Raw genomic sequence first — 17,841 nt, 5'->3', positions numbered from 1 at the left:
GACTCATGTTGCTTGTGATGAAGGCTTTCAAATAAGATCAATTTTGAATATGTTTTTTTTAATTCACTAAGTTTCTCTCAAATTCAGCAACTGAAACTTAAAACTTGGTGTGCCCTTGTGCGGAATCCAACAACTTTACGAATCGTGAGCTAAATTGGGTAGTCGAGCAAGTTTCAACTACTAATTTAATAAAACAATCATAAATTTAGCAAGTTTCAAAACTAAAACTAAAACCCTGAACCCTAAAACCCTAAGCCCGGAAACCTAAAACCCTAAAAGCACATGAAATTTAGTAAAACTTGGTAAAACAATGTTATTATTATCGAGTTTTAGTATTTGAAACATATATTTTTTTAAAAGTTGTCAAAAATTATTTAAAATAGGTCTTGTTCGAAAGTTCTCTTCGCGACGAACGTAAATATGTAAACAAAACTTGATTTAGATTTTTGGTTCAAAAGTTACAGTAAAATTAAATTAGAAGATGAAATGAAAAAGTCATAGGGGGTGAGATGGATGGCGCATGTAACTCTATGACAAAAGCGTGCATGCATTATGCATGGGGCCCTCCATAGTTAATTACTCCTATGTCTTTTTTGTAGACAAAAAAAATAGGCATGAATGCAGATCTCCAACCAAATGAACGACTGAGACATGCACGGGATAATATCTTTTCTCCTAGTTTGGCTCACTATTTTCTCTTTTACATTCGTATGAATTACTGTATTTATGGATGCCAATAGTTGGGAAACGTCAGCCGGAGACGTCGTGTGAGTGAACACTTGGTTCGCTCGAAAAACACAGCCCGGGAAAACTATGATGTTCGCTGGGATTAATCCTCGTGAAACTGGGGGGGGGGGGGGGGGGGGGGGGGGGGGGGATTAGTTAGTTTGAAAAGATCCCGTCAACGTGTAAACACCTGTAAACCTTCATGTGTTTAGCATTATTGTTAATCTTCCCGAACGAAACCAACTCAGCGAGAGCCTCTCCAGGTCTTTTTGATGTTACAACATGGGCAAGGAAGAAAAGGCCAAAAAAAGACCCAGCTTTAGCACCACAAAACACATGCCTTTAAAACTAAAGTATATTTTTGTCATGTGTATAAATGAAAATTTGCCAAATACCAAGCAAACTTTTTGCGTAGCTGTAAAAATTTAATTTGCCAAATAACATATAAACTTCAATGTACAACGCAAAAATTCTATATTAAAAAGGAACATTTTCCATCAAACAAAAAAAGAAAGAAAAAGATTTTCCATCATATATAGGATGAATTTTCCAATTGCATGTAAGAACACATACTAAAAAATCCTTTAATTGCCATCATACTAATGTAATTGCCAAGGTCTACATAATAAAGGTGCAATGCTAGCTACAATAAAACTACTATTGTCTAAATAAACCAAAGCTAAGGTACCTATAGTATAACTGCACATGGTGAGTTACCAAACAATGTTCTCTAGAAAATTCAAAATTTCAATTATTGAAATTTTTCAAAATAAATTTGTTATTTTTGAAAAAAAGGATGGTAAAGTTAGAGATATATTTAAAAAAGTTACCATGATCGAGATAATAAAATTTCCATGATAATAAAAATAAAATAAAAAAGCCATGATCTTAAAAATAAAAATGGCATGATCTATTTTTTTCATAACATAAGATCACAAATAGAAAGTTGTCATGATCCAAATGATAAAATTACCATGCATTTAAAAATAAAATTGCCATGGTATAGATAAAAACATGTCATGCTCTATATACGAGAAGGTGCCAAGTAAAAGAAGCTTCGTAAAAATTCAAAAGACTTCTTTTAAGTTGACATAATTTTGTTTGCCATGTGAGTTCTTAATTGTTGTGTGATCATCTCAAAATATATATTTAATGCCATGTATTGTAGGTGTAAATAAAATAGCTATGGTATTTCCCCCCATGGTAGCCATAAGTAAAATGTCATTGTCAACACAATTGTCATGGTGTTTTAAATACATTTGCAGGTAGCCATAAATAAAAATGCCATGACCAATCCAATAAAAATGCCATGAGAACAGTTATTTAAAATGTAGTATAAACTTACAAAAGTTGTCCATTGCAAAAACATCCGAAAAAAGTTTGCCATGGATAATTTATAGTTTAAAAAGCAAAATAAATTTCCTTGAAATGAACATAGATTGAATACAAAATAAGATTGCCATGACACGTCTGTATATGTATTACGAAATTTAAGGTGGTTTGGAAAGAGGATCTTAAATTGTTGCCATGGTAACTATATAAAATCATGAAAATCGTTTGGGAGGGGTTAGGTTCAAGGGAGAGGTGGAAGCGAATGAACGAAATGCCCTACGTACTTAGAGATCCACATCTCTTAGCCTTATCTCTACCAAACAGATATCCCCTAAGTATGTGGTGATCGATTTGTTGCTAAGAAATCATCTCTTAATTAAGAAAGGGCAAATCTTTTTTTAGCTTTCTCTTTCCTCCACCTCAGCATGTTTCCTAGATGGCACTTCTAAGATAGCGTCATTGTGGATGCCCTAATTAGTTTTCTTATTAGTATGACCCAGTAGCAACCCTACCTCATACATCTACTGCTGAAAATACGGGATCTTTTTGACAAATTTAACACACATTTGTCTTTTGTGTGCCCATTTTTGTTTCTTTCAGTGTTATGGTAGCTAATTAAAAAAAGTTGTGTCACATCTTTTTATTGCATGGGTTTCTTTTCTCCAGAACCAGCCCAGTCGCTGCCTCGCTGGCGCGGGTTCATTTCTGGGCCTCGATTGCATGGGCCGAGCGGGCTAGCGCTACCACACACTAGCGGAGCTCCTCTTCACTCCCGTGGATGCTCTGCTCGAAGCCCCCACCACATCGGAGATCGGAGACACGTCGCCGGCCGGCCGGGATCCTCCGTCGCTAGTTGTCGTCGTCCTAGTTCCTCCCTCGAAGCCACCTATCCATCCCCGATCGGCCGCCGTCGGGCTACCGCGGTCGACGCTCGACAGACTAGTCTGCCTTTCTTGGATGGCGCCGGAGACGAGAGCCGGCGACCGGATAGGAGGAGGAGGGGGAGGGGCGCGCTTTGGGGACGGCGGTCTTCGGCATTCCGGAGCCGAAGAGAGGAAGTGGGGGGAGGCGCCGGCCGGTGGCCACTCCGTTAAGTGCGTGCGCGGCTGTGCTGGGTACCACCGCAACCTGTTTTTTAGTCCATAAAGGATTCTCGAAAAGAAAAGGAAAATTGCCATAAAGGGGATTTAAAGAGAAGGGGGGGGGGGGCAAAACTACTTTAAAGAAAATAAAAATTAGAAATTAACAGTCTCTTAAAAAATGAAAATAAATAGAAATAAAATCCTCTCCAATTTTTTTTGTTCGCGCAATAACAGCATCAAACTGGGATTAGTAACGATTCCACTGCACAGTGCATCATCCACAAACTAACCCTAAAGCAAATGTATGCCACTTATGCCTCCTTTTTTTTGGTCAGATGGTGTATTTGAAATGTCAGAAATTGGTGTGCAAGCTGTTCTGAATCTTACTGAGATGTTCTTAACTGAGCATGCCTCTGATTTCGAAATACTGGGCTGGGCTTGCTGTAGCCGTTGTTTCTTATGAATCCAAGACCTTTGCTAGTAAAGTTCAGGTACTACATATGATGATCATTCTCGAGTTGTGATTTATTTTCCTTCCAACACTTCATACTGTCTTTGTCTCATAGTGTAATAGTATCATGTTGAGCTTGATTTAACTTGTCATTTACCAATAAAATCCATCTTTGGTTGCATTTATCGGAGAGATTGACCTTGGCGATGAACTTAGAACTGTAAGTTTGTATGATTTTCTGCTTTGTGTGACCATGTATTGGCTGCGGATATTCTTAGTTGGTATTTGCGGATTAAAGGAAAGAGCTTGTGTTTGATAAGGGTAATATGCATTTAGAGGAAAAGAATAAAAACATGAATTTGGAAACAGGATAATCTCGGTTCAAAATTCAGATAAAAAATCAGCTTCAGAGTTAGTCAGTCCATTGCTAGTTTGTGAAGCTGCCCATATTGTAATTTCTGTATATGTTCATTACTCTCCACACAAAGTACAACATCACAATAGCACTCAGCTTAAAATATATACTGATATACACAATACACCCATCTTCTCTCTGTTAGCTCTGCTGTTAACAAGGGTATATATAACTCACTATGTACAGTACATCTAACCCAAAACTGAACAACAATAGCTGGTGTCTATCTTTGCTAACAGAAATGCTAACAGATGAAGGTGGCGCACACCTCTGACTCTGTGTGGGGCAAGGTATCTAGTACTGTGGCATCTCAGCAGGGACAGTTGGGCTAAGAAAGGATTCCCAAGGTATGTTGCACTTCCAGTCATCTGAAGAGTCTGCTCCTAAATCGAATGGGAAGTTGAGTCTCCCCGGAGCGTCCAACTCATTGTTCATACTGAAAGTATTGCCATGCTTCATTGTGGATGAATCTTGGTTCCTGCTGCTCATGCCGACATTTACATCTGCAGAAGAATCAGCCAGAAATCCAGTGATCTGCTGCTCAGGCTGCCCAAACTGCATGTTGAAGAGCGGCGGTGCAGTGTGCTCGGGCTTCTGTGATGGCTGTGTTTGGAATGGCAAGATGGTGGGACCTTCCAGTTCCAGAGATGGATTGCAGTTAAAGCTTATGACCTTGCATGAAGAGCCATCCTGTGTGTTGCTGGGTTTCTGAAGCTGCTGCTGTCCCTGGAACCCATGTTTGCTGTTGAACTGACTTGCTGGTGCCTCTGCAACTTGCGATGAGCAGAAGGAGCTCTGTGAAGCAAAATTTGAAGCTTGCATCGGTTGCATTGCGGAGGAGAGATCTTGCTCAGTTGTCTCAGGTAGTGGAGGCCCCCAAGTGTGGGACAGCGCCATTTGTTGTGCCATCGAACTGGTCTTCTTGAAGATCTTACATATGGTCCAAGAGTCCTGTTTTTGGCAACAGAAAAGTGACCTTAAGAATTTGACATAACATTTGAATTTAGCTCTGTAACTACATAATATGAAATGAAGTGCTTACGTTGAGCGGGATGTTCTTGTCGATCGGTCTCTTGGGAAGTGATGGATCGGTTAGTGAAGGAAGCCTGAACTCATGCATCATCCAGTCGGTTTTGATCCCTCTTGCTGCTCTGCCTCTGTAGAAGACAAGGGACTTCTTCAGGCCTATGCACCTGGTGCCCTCGGAGGAGTAGATCGGCCTGTCTGTCCCTGTGGCTTTCCAGAACCCAGCTGCTGTGACTCCGTTTGGCCTCGCGCTGTTGCGATATTTCCGGTCCCTTGGGCAGTAGAAGTACCAGTCCGTCTCACCGGTGCTCGCAAGCTCTGTCGTTGAGAAGGGACATGGAAGTTAGACTTTGCAGTAGTAAGGTGAGTAACCCATCTATGTACTGTAGGTTAGCTTGTGATGAGAAGATGGTCAATACTACTACTGATTTTGTTCAACTGAACCTCCAGTGAATGGATGAGCCCAAGACTTACTTAACTAAAGATTAAGGGTGAAACCAACTTATGTTGAATCAGCATCCTAATTCCTAGCCTCTCCTTGGAAGATACTAGTACAATCTTTGGAATTCTCAAAAGTCAATTGTGTTCCAATCTGTTAAAGAGAGAAAAAAAGATGTATAACAAGGAGATGTAAGAAGATGCAATCTTACTTGGGAGGTCCCACGGGTCAAACTTGTAGATGTCCAGCTGCCTGATGAGCTCAATAGAGATAGACTTTTGCTGGATCTTCTTCTTGAGGTAGAAACTAACGAGCTCTTCATCGGTAGGATGGAACCGGAACCCCGACATGATGATCTCATCTGATTTGTCCATGTTGACATCATTTATGCCCTCCATTGTAATCCTACAAAGGCTAGCTTGTGCAGTAGTGAATGGCTTCTTGGGATGAAGCTGCTGAGCTGAGGTGAAGACAATCACCGGCCGAGAGATGTACTTATATGCTACCTGGAGCGGCTGGATGAGGCCCACAGGTCTGAAGGGTCTTGTTCTTCCTTTAATAATCACTTTTAGTTCATTCTCTGTTTGAAAGCTGCCGCGATTAGTTTAATGCTGGATTAGTATCTCAACTAAGACAGGCCGAGCAGCATGAAGAGATGGATGCCAGTCACTTTCAGTTCACACTTAGAATATTCACACACGGCAGTAAAAACATTCTTAAACTGTAGTACAGCAACACTTGCCTTGTAGATTTAGTTTTGATTTTCTGTTTCATCTTTTTGATAAACGAAAAAGGCATGCAATTCTAGTACACGGCAATAACCGACCGAAACTATAAATGCAACTCTTTATTGAGCACCTTTAGCTTTATTAACATCAATGAATATATATGTTTTTGTTGTCAGTGAATATTTATGTTCTTTTGACACCTGAAACGAAAATTTTCCGATTCATGTGATAATTATACGCAGTTTCCTGATTAGTCTAGGTTTTGGGCATTGCATAATGAATGACAATAGTAATCTGTACTTAATTAGCATAACCTTCAATGTCCATGCGTGTGTGTGAGGGAGAGAGAGAGAGGGATAAGAGTCCTACTGACTGATTACCCAGAGACAGTGATAGCCTTACCAGTGTAATTTCCTAGCACTTTTTTTAATGAAGTAGCGTGAGTGACTCTGCTGATGAGTGTTGGAACAGAAGGTTCTTCTTATTCTAAGGGCAGTTTTGTAGACTAAATAAATTTTAGTAATCGCTTGAGTTGCCACGGTGGAAAGCCGGTCCAATTTGCTCCAACAGCGAGTCAGCTTTTTTTGCTGGTCACTCCACACGACACAGTTGTTTCTTGCCCCGTTGCACACTCCAGAAAGTAATGATGATCTGTCTATTCTGTTCTCAGCATCCACATGACGAACTGGATAAGGGCCATCTTTGACGACGTCAGATCCGCGGGGGTGTGGGCGCGATGGTCGGTAGGCGACGATTGTTCCGGTGCCGCCTAGCTAGCTCTTGCAAACCCGGGTCATCCTTGTTGGTGTGGAACAGAGTTTTTTGCTTCTTCTTCTATCGATGTATTGAGATCGCAAGACCTTCTCGTTTCCTCGAAAAAGAAAGAAGAGAAAACACCTTATCTGCTGTCAGAGCACCATGTTTTCTACATGCACATGAAACAGCGGATACCATCAGCAAACTCAAACAAACTTGACGCCAAGTTTTTGCAGCTGACAAACTGGAAGGATTATGATCAAGGTCCGTTTGTTATTGTTCTTGATAGATTGTTCAATTTTTGTCGAAAACTCATACATTGTCTTGTTTTTCGAAGATGAGAAGCACTGCGCACAAGCAAGTGGCCGTGAGCATGATTAGTCAATCGTCTCACTCTGCAACTACTAAGCAAACACTTGGATCTTCAGAGGTAACCCTGGCTTCCCAAATGAACTACTCACTGAAAACTAGCGTGATAATTCAGCAAATCAAAGTGCACCGGCTGAACAGAGGTAGTCGATTTTCCCACATTCGCAGCACATTCATCAGCAACCTGGTACCAAGTACCCAGGGTTCAAAAAGGCGGTCACAAATTCCCTTAAATTTAACCAACAAGAACTGTGCATGCAGCATTCATCCCAGACACTAAAGACTAATGGAAAGTTAACGAGAGACAGCATAACTAACTAGTATCAGTTCCAACAGCATTAAGAAGTCTCAGACACTTTAAACAGATTCTGGCCCACATGACAGATATCCACACAAGTTACTACGAAAACAAGCAAAACAGCAGCTAGTTTAGTGCTGAACTGAAAGCAATAAATTGCCTTGAGATAGCAGCACCACCAAAGCTCCCTGCCACTGCGGCCATCAACAGCCTGTATCAAGGAAAATTTGACAAATGTCAGCCTCCATTGCAGCATATTTACAACCTCCTACATGCCCAAGCCCAAAAGAATCAAAAAAATTGCCCTCACCATTTAATCCGCACGGAGGAACGCGACGGAGCATCCGAAATCCGAAGACCCCTAGCATTTCTTGCTGCCACCTATTGTCCATACAGAAGAAGATTAGATTTGTATACAGTGGCATCATCACTAGGCAAAAATCCAGACGTGCTATAGTGAGATGAACTCTCTGAGTTTGTCAGGGAGGGACAGACCTAGTGATGCAGCGTTCAGCAATGCCTCGTCTTGAGGGAACAGCTGCAGATTCTTCGACTTCAGCAGGTACTTAACAGCATCATCCTAGAAGTCCACCAGGCTGCCGACCTTCACGAGTTCAGCAAGCGAAGGGATGCGGTCCGGCGTCTCGAAGAGCAGTCCTCGGGCTACCTCGTCAGCAAAGTTTTTCGCAAACTCGATCTTCTCTTTGTAACCAGCTGCAGCACCAGCACCATTGCTTTGCTGAACATACAGCTTTGAGCTCTCCCTCTCCCACCTAATCATCTGGCTGGCCTCCACGTCCACAGCCTCTCCAGAGGACAGCTTCACGCGGTACCCCACCGTGATCGGCTTCGTTGTCTCCAGGACGCTCACATTCAGCAGGCGAGAGACCATGGTGTGCCGCTCTTTGGAAGCAATGTCAAGAGCCGGATCAGCAAGGAAAGCAAGGACTATCTGGACCAGACCGGCACTGATCACCTCACGCTGGCCAGCAGCCGTTTTGCAACTGCCATCCTGGCCCAAGGCGACAAAAGAATCGCTCTTCTCGGCGGCTTTGGATACTGCCTGAACACCGATGCTGCCATACACGTTGTTGAGCCTTGCTCGAGAGATGGAAGGAGGGTACCAGATAAAAATGGATTGTCAAGGAAGCTTGTCGAACAGATCCTTAAGCAGAAGATCATCAGGAATGAACACGTCCTCCTTCTGCGATAAGATGATCTTCCCATCAGTGCAAACCGGGACCTTCATGCAGCCAGAGAGAAGCTTCTCCGTGTTCTTGCTCCAGTTCCTTGCGGTGAATTGCCAGAAAGCAGAGCAATTGGTTACGGATATCTCACCGCCAGAGCTCTCCCATGCGCTCCAGAGCTTGCAGTGGTCTTCGGCATCGGGGCCATGCCTCACGCGGAGAACAGATGAGAAGAAGTCCAACAACTTCCTGTCATCATAGTATCTGCCCAACACATGCATCTGCTGGCTGAAGAGGTTGTTCTGATCATGAAGAACACAGCTTACCGGGCTCACCCATTCTCCACCTCCTTTTTCATTTGGTATCCAGATCCAGTCACTACCCTCTTTGTTCTTCCCAGGCCCCCAGCTGCACTCCTTGAGGTACAAGTAGATTCTGGAGATGTAGCAGTTTCTTTGTGGCTCCTCAAATGCTGAGCAACAAGGCCATGCCCACATCGAACATCCACAGTTACTCCGATTGCCGCCAGTGCATCCTTGAATGAGGCGATCTCTGAACCATAGAAAGATTCATCGATGAAAGGGCCATCTGTTATGCAGATGGAAGACTGCTTTGGGTCAAAGAGTATGCTTTCATCAGGAGATTGGTATCCAAGTGTTGTCTTCAACCACTTGCAGCTAGTGATTTCCTTCATAAATTCCTTGGGAAATGTTGCTGTACAGGCCAGCCAGCTCTTGACAGATCCAAGCAGTGACAACACGGTAGCAGCAGATATGGCTGCAGGGTCTGCGGGAATGTTGAGACCACTGATGACAAACCTAGCTGCAGAAATGTCTACAGGGTTATCACAAATGTTGAGACCAGTGACGGTACGCCTGGCAACATGAGCCTTCACTTCTGTTGTGACACCTAAATCTTTCAGCTCAGCTTTGTAACCATGTATCTCTTTGCCTAAACCACCATTAGAGTCACCATCATTGATGAAAGGCAAGCTTGCTATTGGCGACAGAGACTGCCAACCTTCATCAAATAAGATTGCCTCCGACGGTGACCTGAATCCCAGTGATGTGCACAACCATTTCTCACTCCGCATGCAGTTGAAAAGATCAACAGGAATTGGGTCGCGTGTTCTTAGCTTCCGATAACAAGCTAGAAGAGCCAGGACACTTGCCTTTGTAAGCGATGACTTCAGGACCATCTGCTTGATGTTTGCTACAGTCTTCGATGCCTGGTCAAATCCTGTGATCAACCCTGTCTTCTTCAACTCTTCTTTGTACGGGCTGATCTTACTCCCATAAAACCAAGAATCAACTACAGGAACTACGTCGAACACCTTTAGAAGGCACTCCCACTCCTGATCCAGAAGAAAAGATTCACCAGGAGCACGGAATCCTACATTGGTCTTCAGCCATTTCAAATCTCTGAGCTTCCTCAAGAAATCATCACATGGGCTAGCATACCGGATACACTTGAGGATTAGTGCAGTAGCATCTGAAGTAATGGATGAAGAACTGAACTTGAAATTATCAATTACAAGCTTGTAAATCTTTTCACTGTTTTCAAACCCAACTTGAACACCAAGCAACTTCAGCTCTTGTTTGTAGTCAAGGATGGACTCACCATAGAATCCAACATCAAGGAATGGCTGGGTACTGATACAAGATGCAGCTGCCCAGTCTGAATCATATATTATACAGCAAGAAGGAGACCTGTAGCCCAGAGTACTCTTCATCCATCGACCATCTTTCACGCTGTTGACTAGTTTACTTGGTGACAGAACCTTCTGTTGAAGAAACCGAATCAGCCGAAGCAGCTCATATACATGTTGTCTGGTCAGCATATTGCTTGCAGCCATCGACATGAGCCGTCTGCCGATGTAAGCGGATGCCTCCCCAAATTCAAATCTTACCCCGATCACCTGAAGTTCCTCCTTGTACGCATGCATTTTGTTTTGATAGAACTGTTGACCGATCATTGGTATATCAACACAGGAAGACCCATTTTGCAAGAGATTACCCCACTCAGAACTGGACATAAATGATTCAGCCGGGGGCAGGTATCCGACTGATGTCTTCAGCCAACTTCCTTCTTTCATAGAAGCCAAGAAACTAGCTGGTAGTTGTACACCTTTTGACTTCAAATTGCGTATCCATTGCAGTAGCAAGATTGCATTGTCCACAGTCAGATGTGACGATGCTGTAGGGAAACTTGCATTTGGGGGGTGTATGAACGGCACATCTGAGGCCTGCACCTTTGTCTTGAGAAAATCCAAGATCTGATCTTCAGGTGTGTAGTTCCCGGCGAAATGACCTGCTGACTTGTAATCTGCTGACAGTTCGATGTATTTCTCATTCCTCCATGGGTTTATGCCCATCAGTCCAACCCATTTGCTACCATTTGCAGGAACTAGAATGCTTTGTCGTTCCGTGACGGCATTGCCATAGTTGTCAATTACCGGCATGATACAACACATGTCTGCTAACTGGTAGCTCTCCATGTAATTCTTATTGGATGAATGGTACAGAAAGTGAGAAAAAGCAATGGCAGGCCTTCTATCACAGTTCAAGGATTTAACCACAATATTCCCGAAACTGTATACAGATACAACCTCCACTTTTGCATGGCTCTGAAGCCAGTATGTCACTTTTTCCTTCTACGCGAAACCTTGCAGAGCTGTTTGTGTACGGGGAGACACAAAAAGGCGGCTAGAAGATGGAAACTCCTGGTTCCAGCTGATAAGCCATGACATCCACTTCCCATCAGATGCAATGCACAGTCTATCACTCCACTGACTAGCTCTAGATATGCTCCAGACAGATACATTTTTTTCCTGTCAACATACTTCAGCAGAGGAATTTGCATCATCTTTGTACTGGAAATTTTTTGCCAACTGTCTGCGACAAAAGATAGAAGTTCAAGATAAAGCTGTTCATCTACATTGCTGACAAGGTTAGACCCCTTGATGCATTTTGCATACCATTCATGGCTCACACTTTTGACATCCAGAAATGTAAGAACACTATTGTATGCACTCTTGTCAAAATGGGAACTCAGAATGTAGGTTCCATGGGTTGACGGGTTCTTAAGGTCCACTCCAGATTCTCTCGCCTTGACAAGGATATCCCAAAATGTTGGTTTGAGCCGCGCAACCTCGCAAGGCTTGCAAAACATCTTCTGTGGAGTGTGAGACTCACATGGAACTATATCCTCGACGAGAACCTTCTCTTTGATGCCAGACCTAACAGGCTCAAGTAAAGGGATCAGCGAAGGACTGACTGGCAGGTAATGGAACATCGACGGAATCGACATTGCTGGCGCATCTGCTCTGGACTTGACAAGTACTACAAAAGCATTCATGAAAGCACTTGGGATGCACTCCAGAATTTCCTTGTTCCATGGACTATCGAACAGTATTGCCTCTCTTGATGATGCAAGGAGGAAGTCAGCCTGAATGATGAAGGGGAAGTTCGTTACCATCTCCGTGGGAAGGAAAGCATATACGCCAGGGGATAGCTGCTTCCCACGGGATAGTCGCTCCTTAAGAGGGAAGGCTAGGGTGATGACCCACTCATCGATTTCAGTACGCTTGTCCACCCTGTTCTCTGCCTTGACAGGGAACCTCTGCCTCCACATATGGTACCCGCACTCTGCTTCACTCTCATTCTCCTGAGCAGATAAAAAGACCGTGTAAGACTCCGCGTGCATGTTCTTCCTCACATCAAAGTTCTTCTCACTCGATATTGCAATCTCACTAACAGTGCTGCCTTTAGCGTTGTCGTTATCTTCACGGACAGAAAGCCGCCTGATCTTTGACAGAAACAGTAGCATTTCTGGATGCAGGCTTGACAGCTGCTGCTTCACCGCAGTGACCTTCTCATCCTTCAAAGGCAGGACGATACAGGTTGTTGGAAGGACTCTGGTAGACCCATATATCTGTTTGATATCTGAAAGGCTAGGCCTGGATTCAACCCACTCTGGGACAATGTATCCAATATTGCATTCTGGACACGGCTTCTCATTAAACTTGATTTGATACCCATTACTGAATATATGGGGTTGGCTTGATATAAGGAACACACTTTTGAATCCAATACCTATATAAAAAGAGACATTGATATTACAAATTTTGAGTTTCAATATAAGGGGAACATATACGTTAAGCATGTACATAACCACAGACTAACTCTTGAAGGGAAAAATTGTGAGTTTCAATATTACAAGCTATTGATGAAGAGTAATGTTTCTCAATCAGAAACATACTACAGGAGGGGGAAAATTGGTAATAAAGTTGATGTGCCATGTGCATGAATTTGCCATGCAAAGGCAGATTTTTAGGAGCCTGTCAAAAACTAAACTTTACCTAGAAAGGCTAAGAAAGAAATAGATCCACACACTTTCGAGACAATAGTGAAATACAGAAGTGACAACTTAACATCAAGAAGATTTGATGTAGTAATATATATGATAAATAACAAGTCTTACTTCTAGATACAATGGACCTTAAAAGGCCAATGGTAATATGTTGTACTCAGTGCTATTTTCTTACACTAATATTTCAAAACATGCACACATCTCTGTTTCTGAGTGTCAGGAAATGAACGCATGATATCTTGCACCACAAATCATCTCAAGCAATACTGTGCATGCTGCACCCAATTTGTTTTGCAAAATACATATACATTATGAGAATATTTGCTCCACCACCATTCTAACTAAGCACTAGATTAAGTGCTAAATAGAATTCTGCCCATCTTATATGTCATTTGATATATATCGGCTATCATAACGTTTGACAGGGAAAATTCCAACCGGTGACGCGCTAACAAAATTGAAGTTCTAACATTAAAAGGTAAAATGCTTCAAATTGGCCGAGTGAACACAAAAGGATTCATGAGCTGCAAAGATTCACCTTTCTCTCCAATGTAACCCATGTCCCTGTTTCCTTTTTTCGTTGATTTGCCCACGCCACAAATAGACTGAATATTCGATGGAGAGAAGCCCTTCTCATTGTTGAAAATGAGTAAAGTTGACGATGCACCAGATCCAGTGATGTCAGTTGATGTTACTAGAAACTCCAATGAAGGTGCTACTACATCAGGGTACTCATTGTCTTCAGCGTTCTAGTTATTCAGGAATAAAATGTTAACATGAATGTGATATTGAGCAAATACAGCTGAATCAAGTGCATTAATCTGAAATTCTATATATATACCGAAACATTAATGAGATTTGAGAAAAACAAGCCCATGTAGCAACACACAAGTTTGTCAGAGTCACAGTTATTTCAACAGTCTTGACGGCAAAATTGTATCAAGTTTTCAAATCAAATAGGTCGCAAAATAGCGTGGAGGCAACAGGCAAACTGAAAATGTTCTCAAGGCTAAAGCTACAATGGTTACATCGGATCTGCAATAGTTTCTTAATGTGGAAAAGAAATAAAGGAGATCTCTGTTTTCCGTAAAACAGAAAATGGTTACACTGGATCTGAATTTGGTCTTTTATTTTTTCTTTTCTTTACCGTAGTAGTGTTCCTAAAACAGTTACTTCATAAATACAAATAAGAGATCATTTAGCCCTCCATTTTTTGGAGAACATGGCCACCAGCCACCATAAATCCAAATACGAGTCCCCCCGCCAAAAAAGAAGAAGCCAAATGCTTGTTGAATAAATGTACTGTGGTGTGAAAACTGAAAATGCAAAGTAAACACAGAAAATGCGAGTTTATATGTTCAGAGTTAATGTGACTTTTGTGCTGCCACAGTGCCTAATCCCAAGGAAAACATCTTTATCAATTGATCCTAGCTATACTATGCAACTGAAGGGTAGGCCCTACTTGACATCAAATGAGCTCACAGGAAACTGCGGTGAGCAGAAAAACCAACAGTCACTTTACTAAACAGTGCTTAGAAAAGTAAAGGAAATTACCCTGCATTAATAAAATATTGCTGCCTTTCGAACTGAAAAAAAAGAATTTGTTGCTTCGTATTTTTTTGCAGGAAAAAATAACCGGGTTTCTGCGCAAATAATAAAACATAAAGTTATAAATGAAAAAAGGCCAGAAAGTTCAGTTTGGGGGTGGGGGTGGGGGGGTATGTATAATAACGAATTAATCAGAACTGTAGATTTTATGCAACGAGCACAAGATGAACCAAATGCACATAAAAATAATTTATGAAAGCATTTTTAGGAAAAAACAAATAGATCCGTAGGCTTTCTTGAAAATGCATAGAAACAAAATCCACACTCATCTGAGCGCACATAATAGAATCCACACTCTGAGAATTTTTTGTACTAGGTAGTATAGTAAGCCAATTTGTACAGTAGTACAAAAACAGAGTGCCGAAGGAAGAAGAAAGCAAGAAAGCAGGGTCACCTGGACGAGCTCCATGAGGAAGTGGACGTCCTTGGAGTAGAGCTCCTGGCTCAAGTAGTTCACCGCCTGGTGCATGTCCTCCACCAGCGGGTTCTGCTCGCCGCGCCCGATGTAGTACCGCTCCCGCCGGAGCCTCTCCATGTGCGCCCGTGCAGCCGCCATCGTCGCCGGAGACGACGACGACCAGCTTTTGCGCCGTTACCGGAGCTCGTCGACCGGGCTCCGAAGGGGAGGAAGATGGTTGGGTGGTTTCGGAGGTGGGAAGTGGGAAGTGGAGGAGTGGGCGGCTGTTCCTGGGCTTCCTCGCCGGCTTTAAGGAGTTGGGTGTGCGTCTATTGGGTACCCCTTGCGGTCGCAGAGGACGCTTTATTTTCCCAATGGATCTTTTTTTGATGCTCTTTTCCTTTCTCTTTCTTTCTTTTTTGGCATTTGAGAGGAGTGTTAGATGATGGTTTTCTGGTTGAAGTGGTTTAGTAATTTCTAAGGCCATTTGCATGAATTTGACAAGATTCATGTAGTATATACTAATTTTCTTATAATTTTTACAAGTAATAGTTTTTGGGTAAAAAGAATGGGCGCCACCCAAATCACTACACATCGGTTTGTTGCATGCCTTGCATATATAAGGATCCAATATTTAGTACTCACTCTCTAAACAAATATAAGACGTTTTAGGTAACTGTACTAAACAAATATAAGACATTTAAGGTCTCTATTATTTTTGTGTCTCTCAATTCTGCGGTTCACTGGGATCATTGTCTTGTTTGAGTGTAATAAAGCTACTTTTTATTCATAATTTTAGTTTTTAAACACAAATAATTAACATTTCAGCACTCCTACAAAAGGAGCTATATGTCTCGGATAGGTCCATGCTAGGAAAAACCGTCTCGGATAGGTCCTACCCGAGGCGGGTTATTTCAGCAGACATCCGAAGCATGCCTCTTTTTTACCGCCACGAATATCCAAGCATCTGACACATGTCTTTTTTTTTAACTCCACCAATATACAAACATCTGAGACATTCCATAATTAAAAACGTTTGAGACGGGCCTTATCTTATAATTGCCTCGTAGCTAATATGGCCCACTAGGCTCAACAACATTCTCAAATATATATCTCTTCTCCTCCTCCCACTAATTTTCTACCCCCCCTCCTCTCACTCATGCTCTACCTCAGACTCGATCCACCCAACATCCCGTTACCGAGTGCCGCCTTCACCCATCCTTGCCAATCCTACTTCGTTGCCCTCTCTTTCTCCTCCTATTATCGGCCACCCCACCTTGTCGTGTGTGACCGTCGCCTCTCAGATCTTAGCACGGTGACGCCGGATCCATCACGTTCTATTGCCAACCACCTTCATCTTCATCTTACCAGCCAACCCGACTTGCATCGTTCAACCGCCACACGTATTTACACTCAATGATGGTTTCTTGTGTAGAAATATACAATCTCGACCCAATAGAGGAAGATGACCCTTTTTTCAGTTAATCCACACTCATTTTTGTATGATAAGAAACATTTATAAATGAAAAATATATATGAATTTTTTTATCTTGATTATCCCCTCCCCCCCCCCCCCCCCCCACACACACACACATTTTCCTGTTTAATTGATATGTCTAACCAATTAGAAAGGTTCACCAAGTCGTGATATGAAAAATATCTTCATGCCCTTAGTGTGTGTGTGTCCCCCCCCCCCCCCCCCCCCCACACACACACACACACAGACATAGCAACATTACTTGATTATAACATAGTAAAAAATTAACCTATTTCTGCGAACACAGGGAAAAAATCATAGAAAGGGGGGCTAAGAGAAAAATGCATGCTATTCTGTACGAGTGTGATGGACACGTCGAAATTTTGATCGATGGCCATTGGAGCATCGTTTTTTTTTTGCGAGGAGGAGCATCGCTCACTCGTGGTACTAGTACTCGCAAATTAAATCAGTTTACTAGCTGATTGCTGGGTTTTCAGTGACAGTGGGAGAATGCTTGTGTGAACGATTATGAGGGAACCAAACTTTCGATAGAAGAAATGGCTTTGAAAGGAGCACGACTGACTTGGAAAGGAACACAGTACCACGACGATGGCTTTGGAATCTGCAGTACGATGACCGAACCTGTGCAGACGGGAAAGAAGTCTTCCACTAGTGCTGTCGCTACCATAAAAGGGGCATTGCCTCTCATGCTAAGCAAAGGGTTCCACAGCGTGCTGCAGTGCGTTTGGTTATCCGGCAAGCGTTGGCTTAGCCTGGCTCGGCAAGGAAGCAAGGGATTTGGTTCTCGAGCGAGCCTGCCTCGTATCCTGCGGTTTCCAGCTTTTTCTTGGTTTGACTGAGCTAGTCAAATCGGCTCGCCTCCTTCGGCAAGGATTGCCTTGCCTAGCGAGGTAAGCTGGCGAGCGATCCAAACGCTCCCATTCTCATATCACATTCACATACAGTACTCATGAAACGACAAATATTTTTGCCACACGGTTCTTTATAACTTCAGTTATTGTATATTTCGTTCTGAACAGCGATTTTCAATTTGTACTGTAACACTATTCCGAGTTCATGCATAACTTTTAACTACTATAAACATATCCGCGCAAAGGAAAAAAAAGACTTAAACCACTAAACATCATCACTATACAAGTAATTGAAATTCTCAGCCTC

General features: G+C 42.5%; 1 protein-coding gene across 1 annotated transcript; it reads right to left on the bottom strand.

The window, feature by feature from the left end:
• Window positions 1–4,300: 4,300 nt before the first annotated feature.
• Window positions 4,301–5,869, bottom strand: LOC123125880 (protein FEZ-like). The gene is made up of 4 exons (XM_044546323.1): window positions 5,683–5,869; window positions 5,049–5,350; window positions 4,639–4,957; window positions 4,301–4,509 (listed from the first exon to the last, which is right to left on the bottom strand). Exons 1-4 carry the CDS (start codon window positions 5,867–5,869, stop codon window positions 4,301–4,303), a joined length of 1,017 nt encoding a protein of 338 aa, XP_044402258.1.
• Between the last annotated feature and the right edge of the window lie 11,972 nt (window positions 5,870–17,841).

This window comes from Triticum aestivum, chromosome 5D (assembly GCF_018294505.1).
Source record: "Triticum aestivum cultivar Chinese Spring chromosome 5D, IWGSC CS RefSeq v2.1, whole genome shotgun sequence".
NCBI classification, from domain to species: Eukaryota; Viridiplantae; Streptophyta; class Magnoliopsida; order Poales; family Poaceae; genus Triticum; species Triticum aestivum.
The sequence above is the reverse complement of the archived record's forward strand: the minus strand, read 5'-3'. Positions and strand labels throughout refer to the sequence as shown.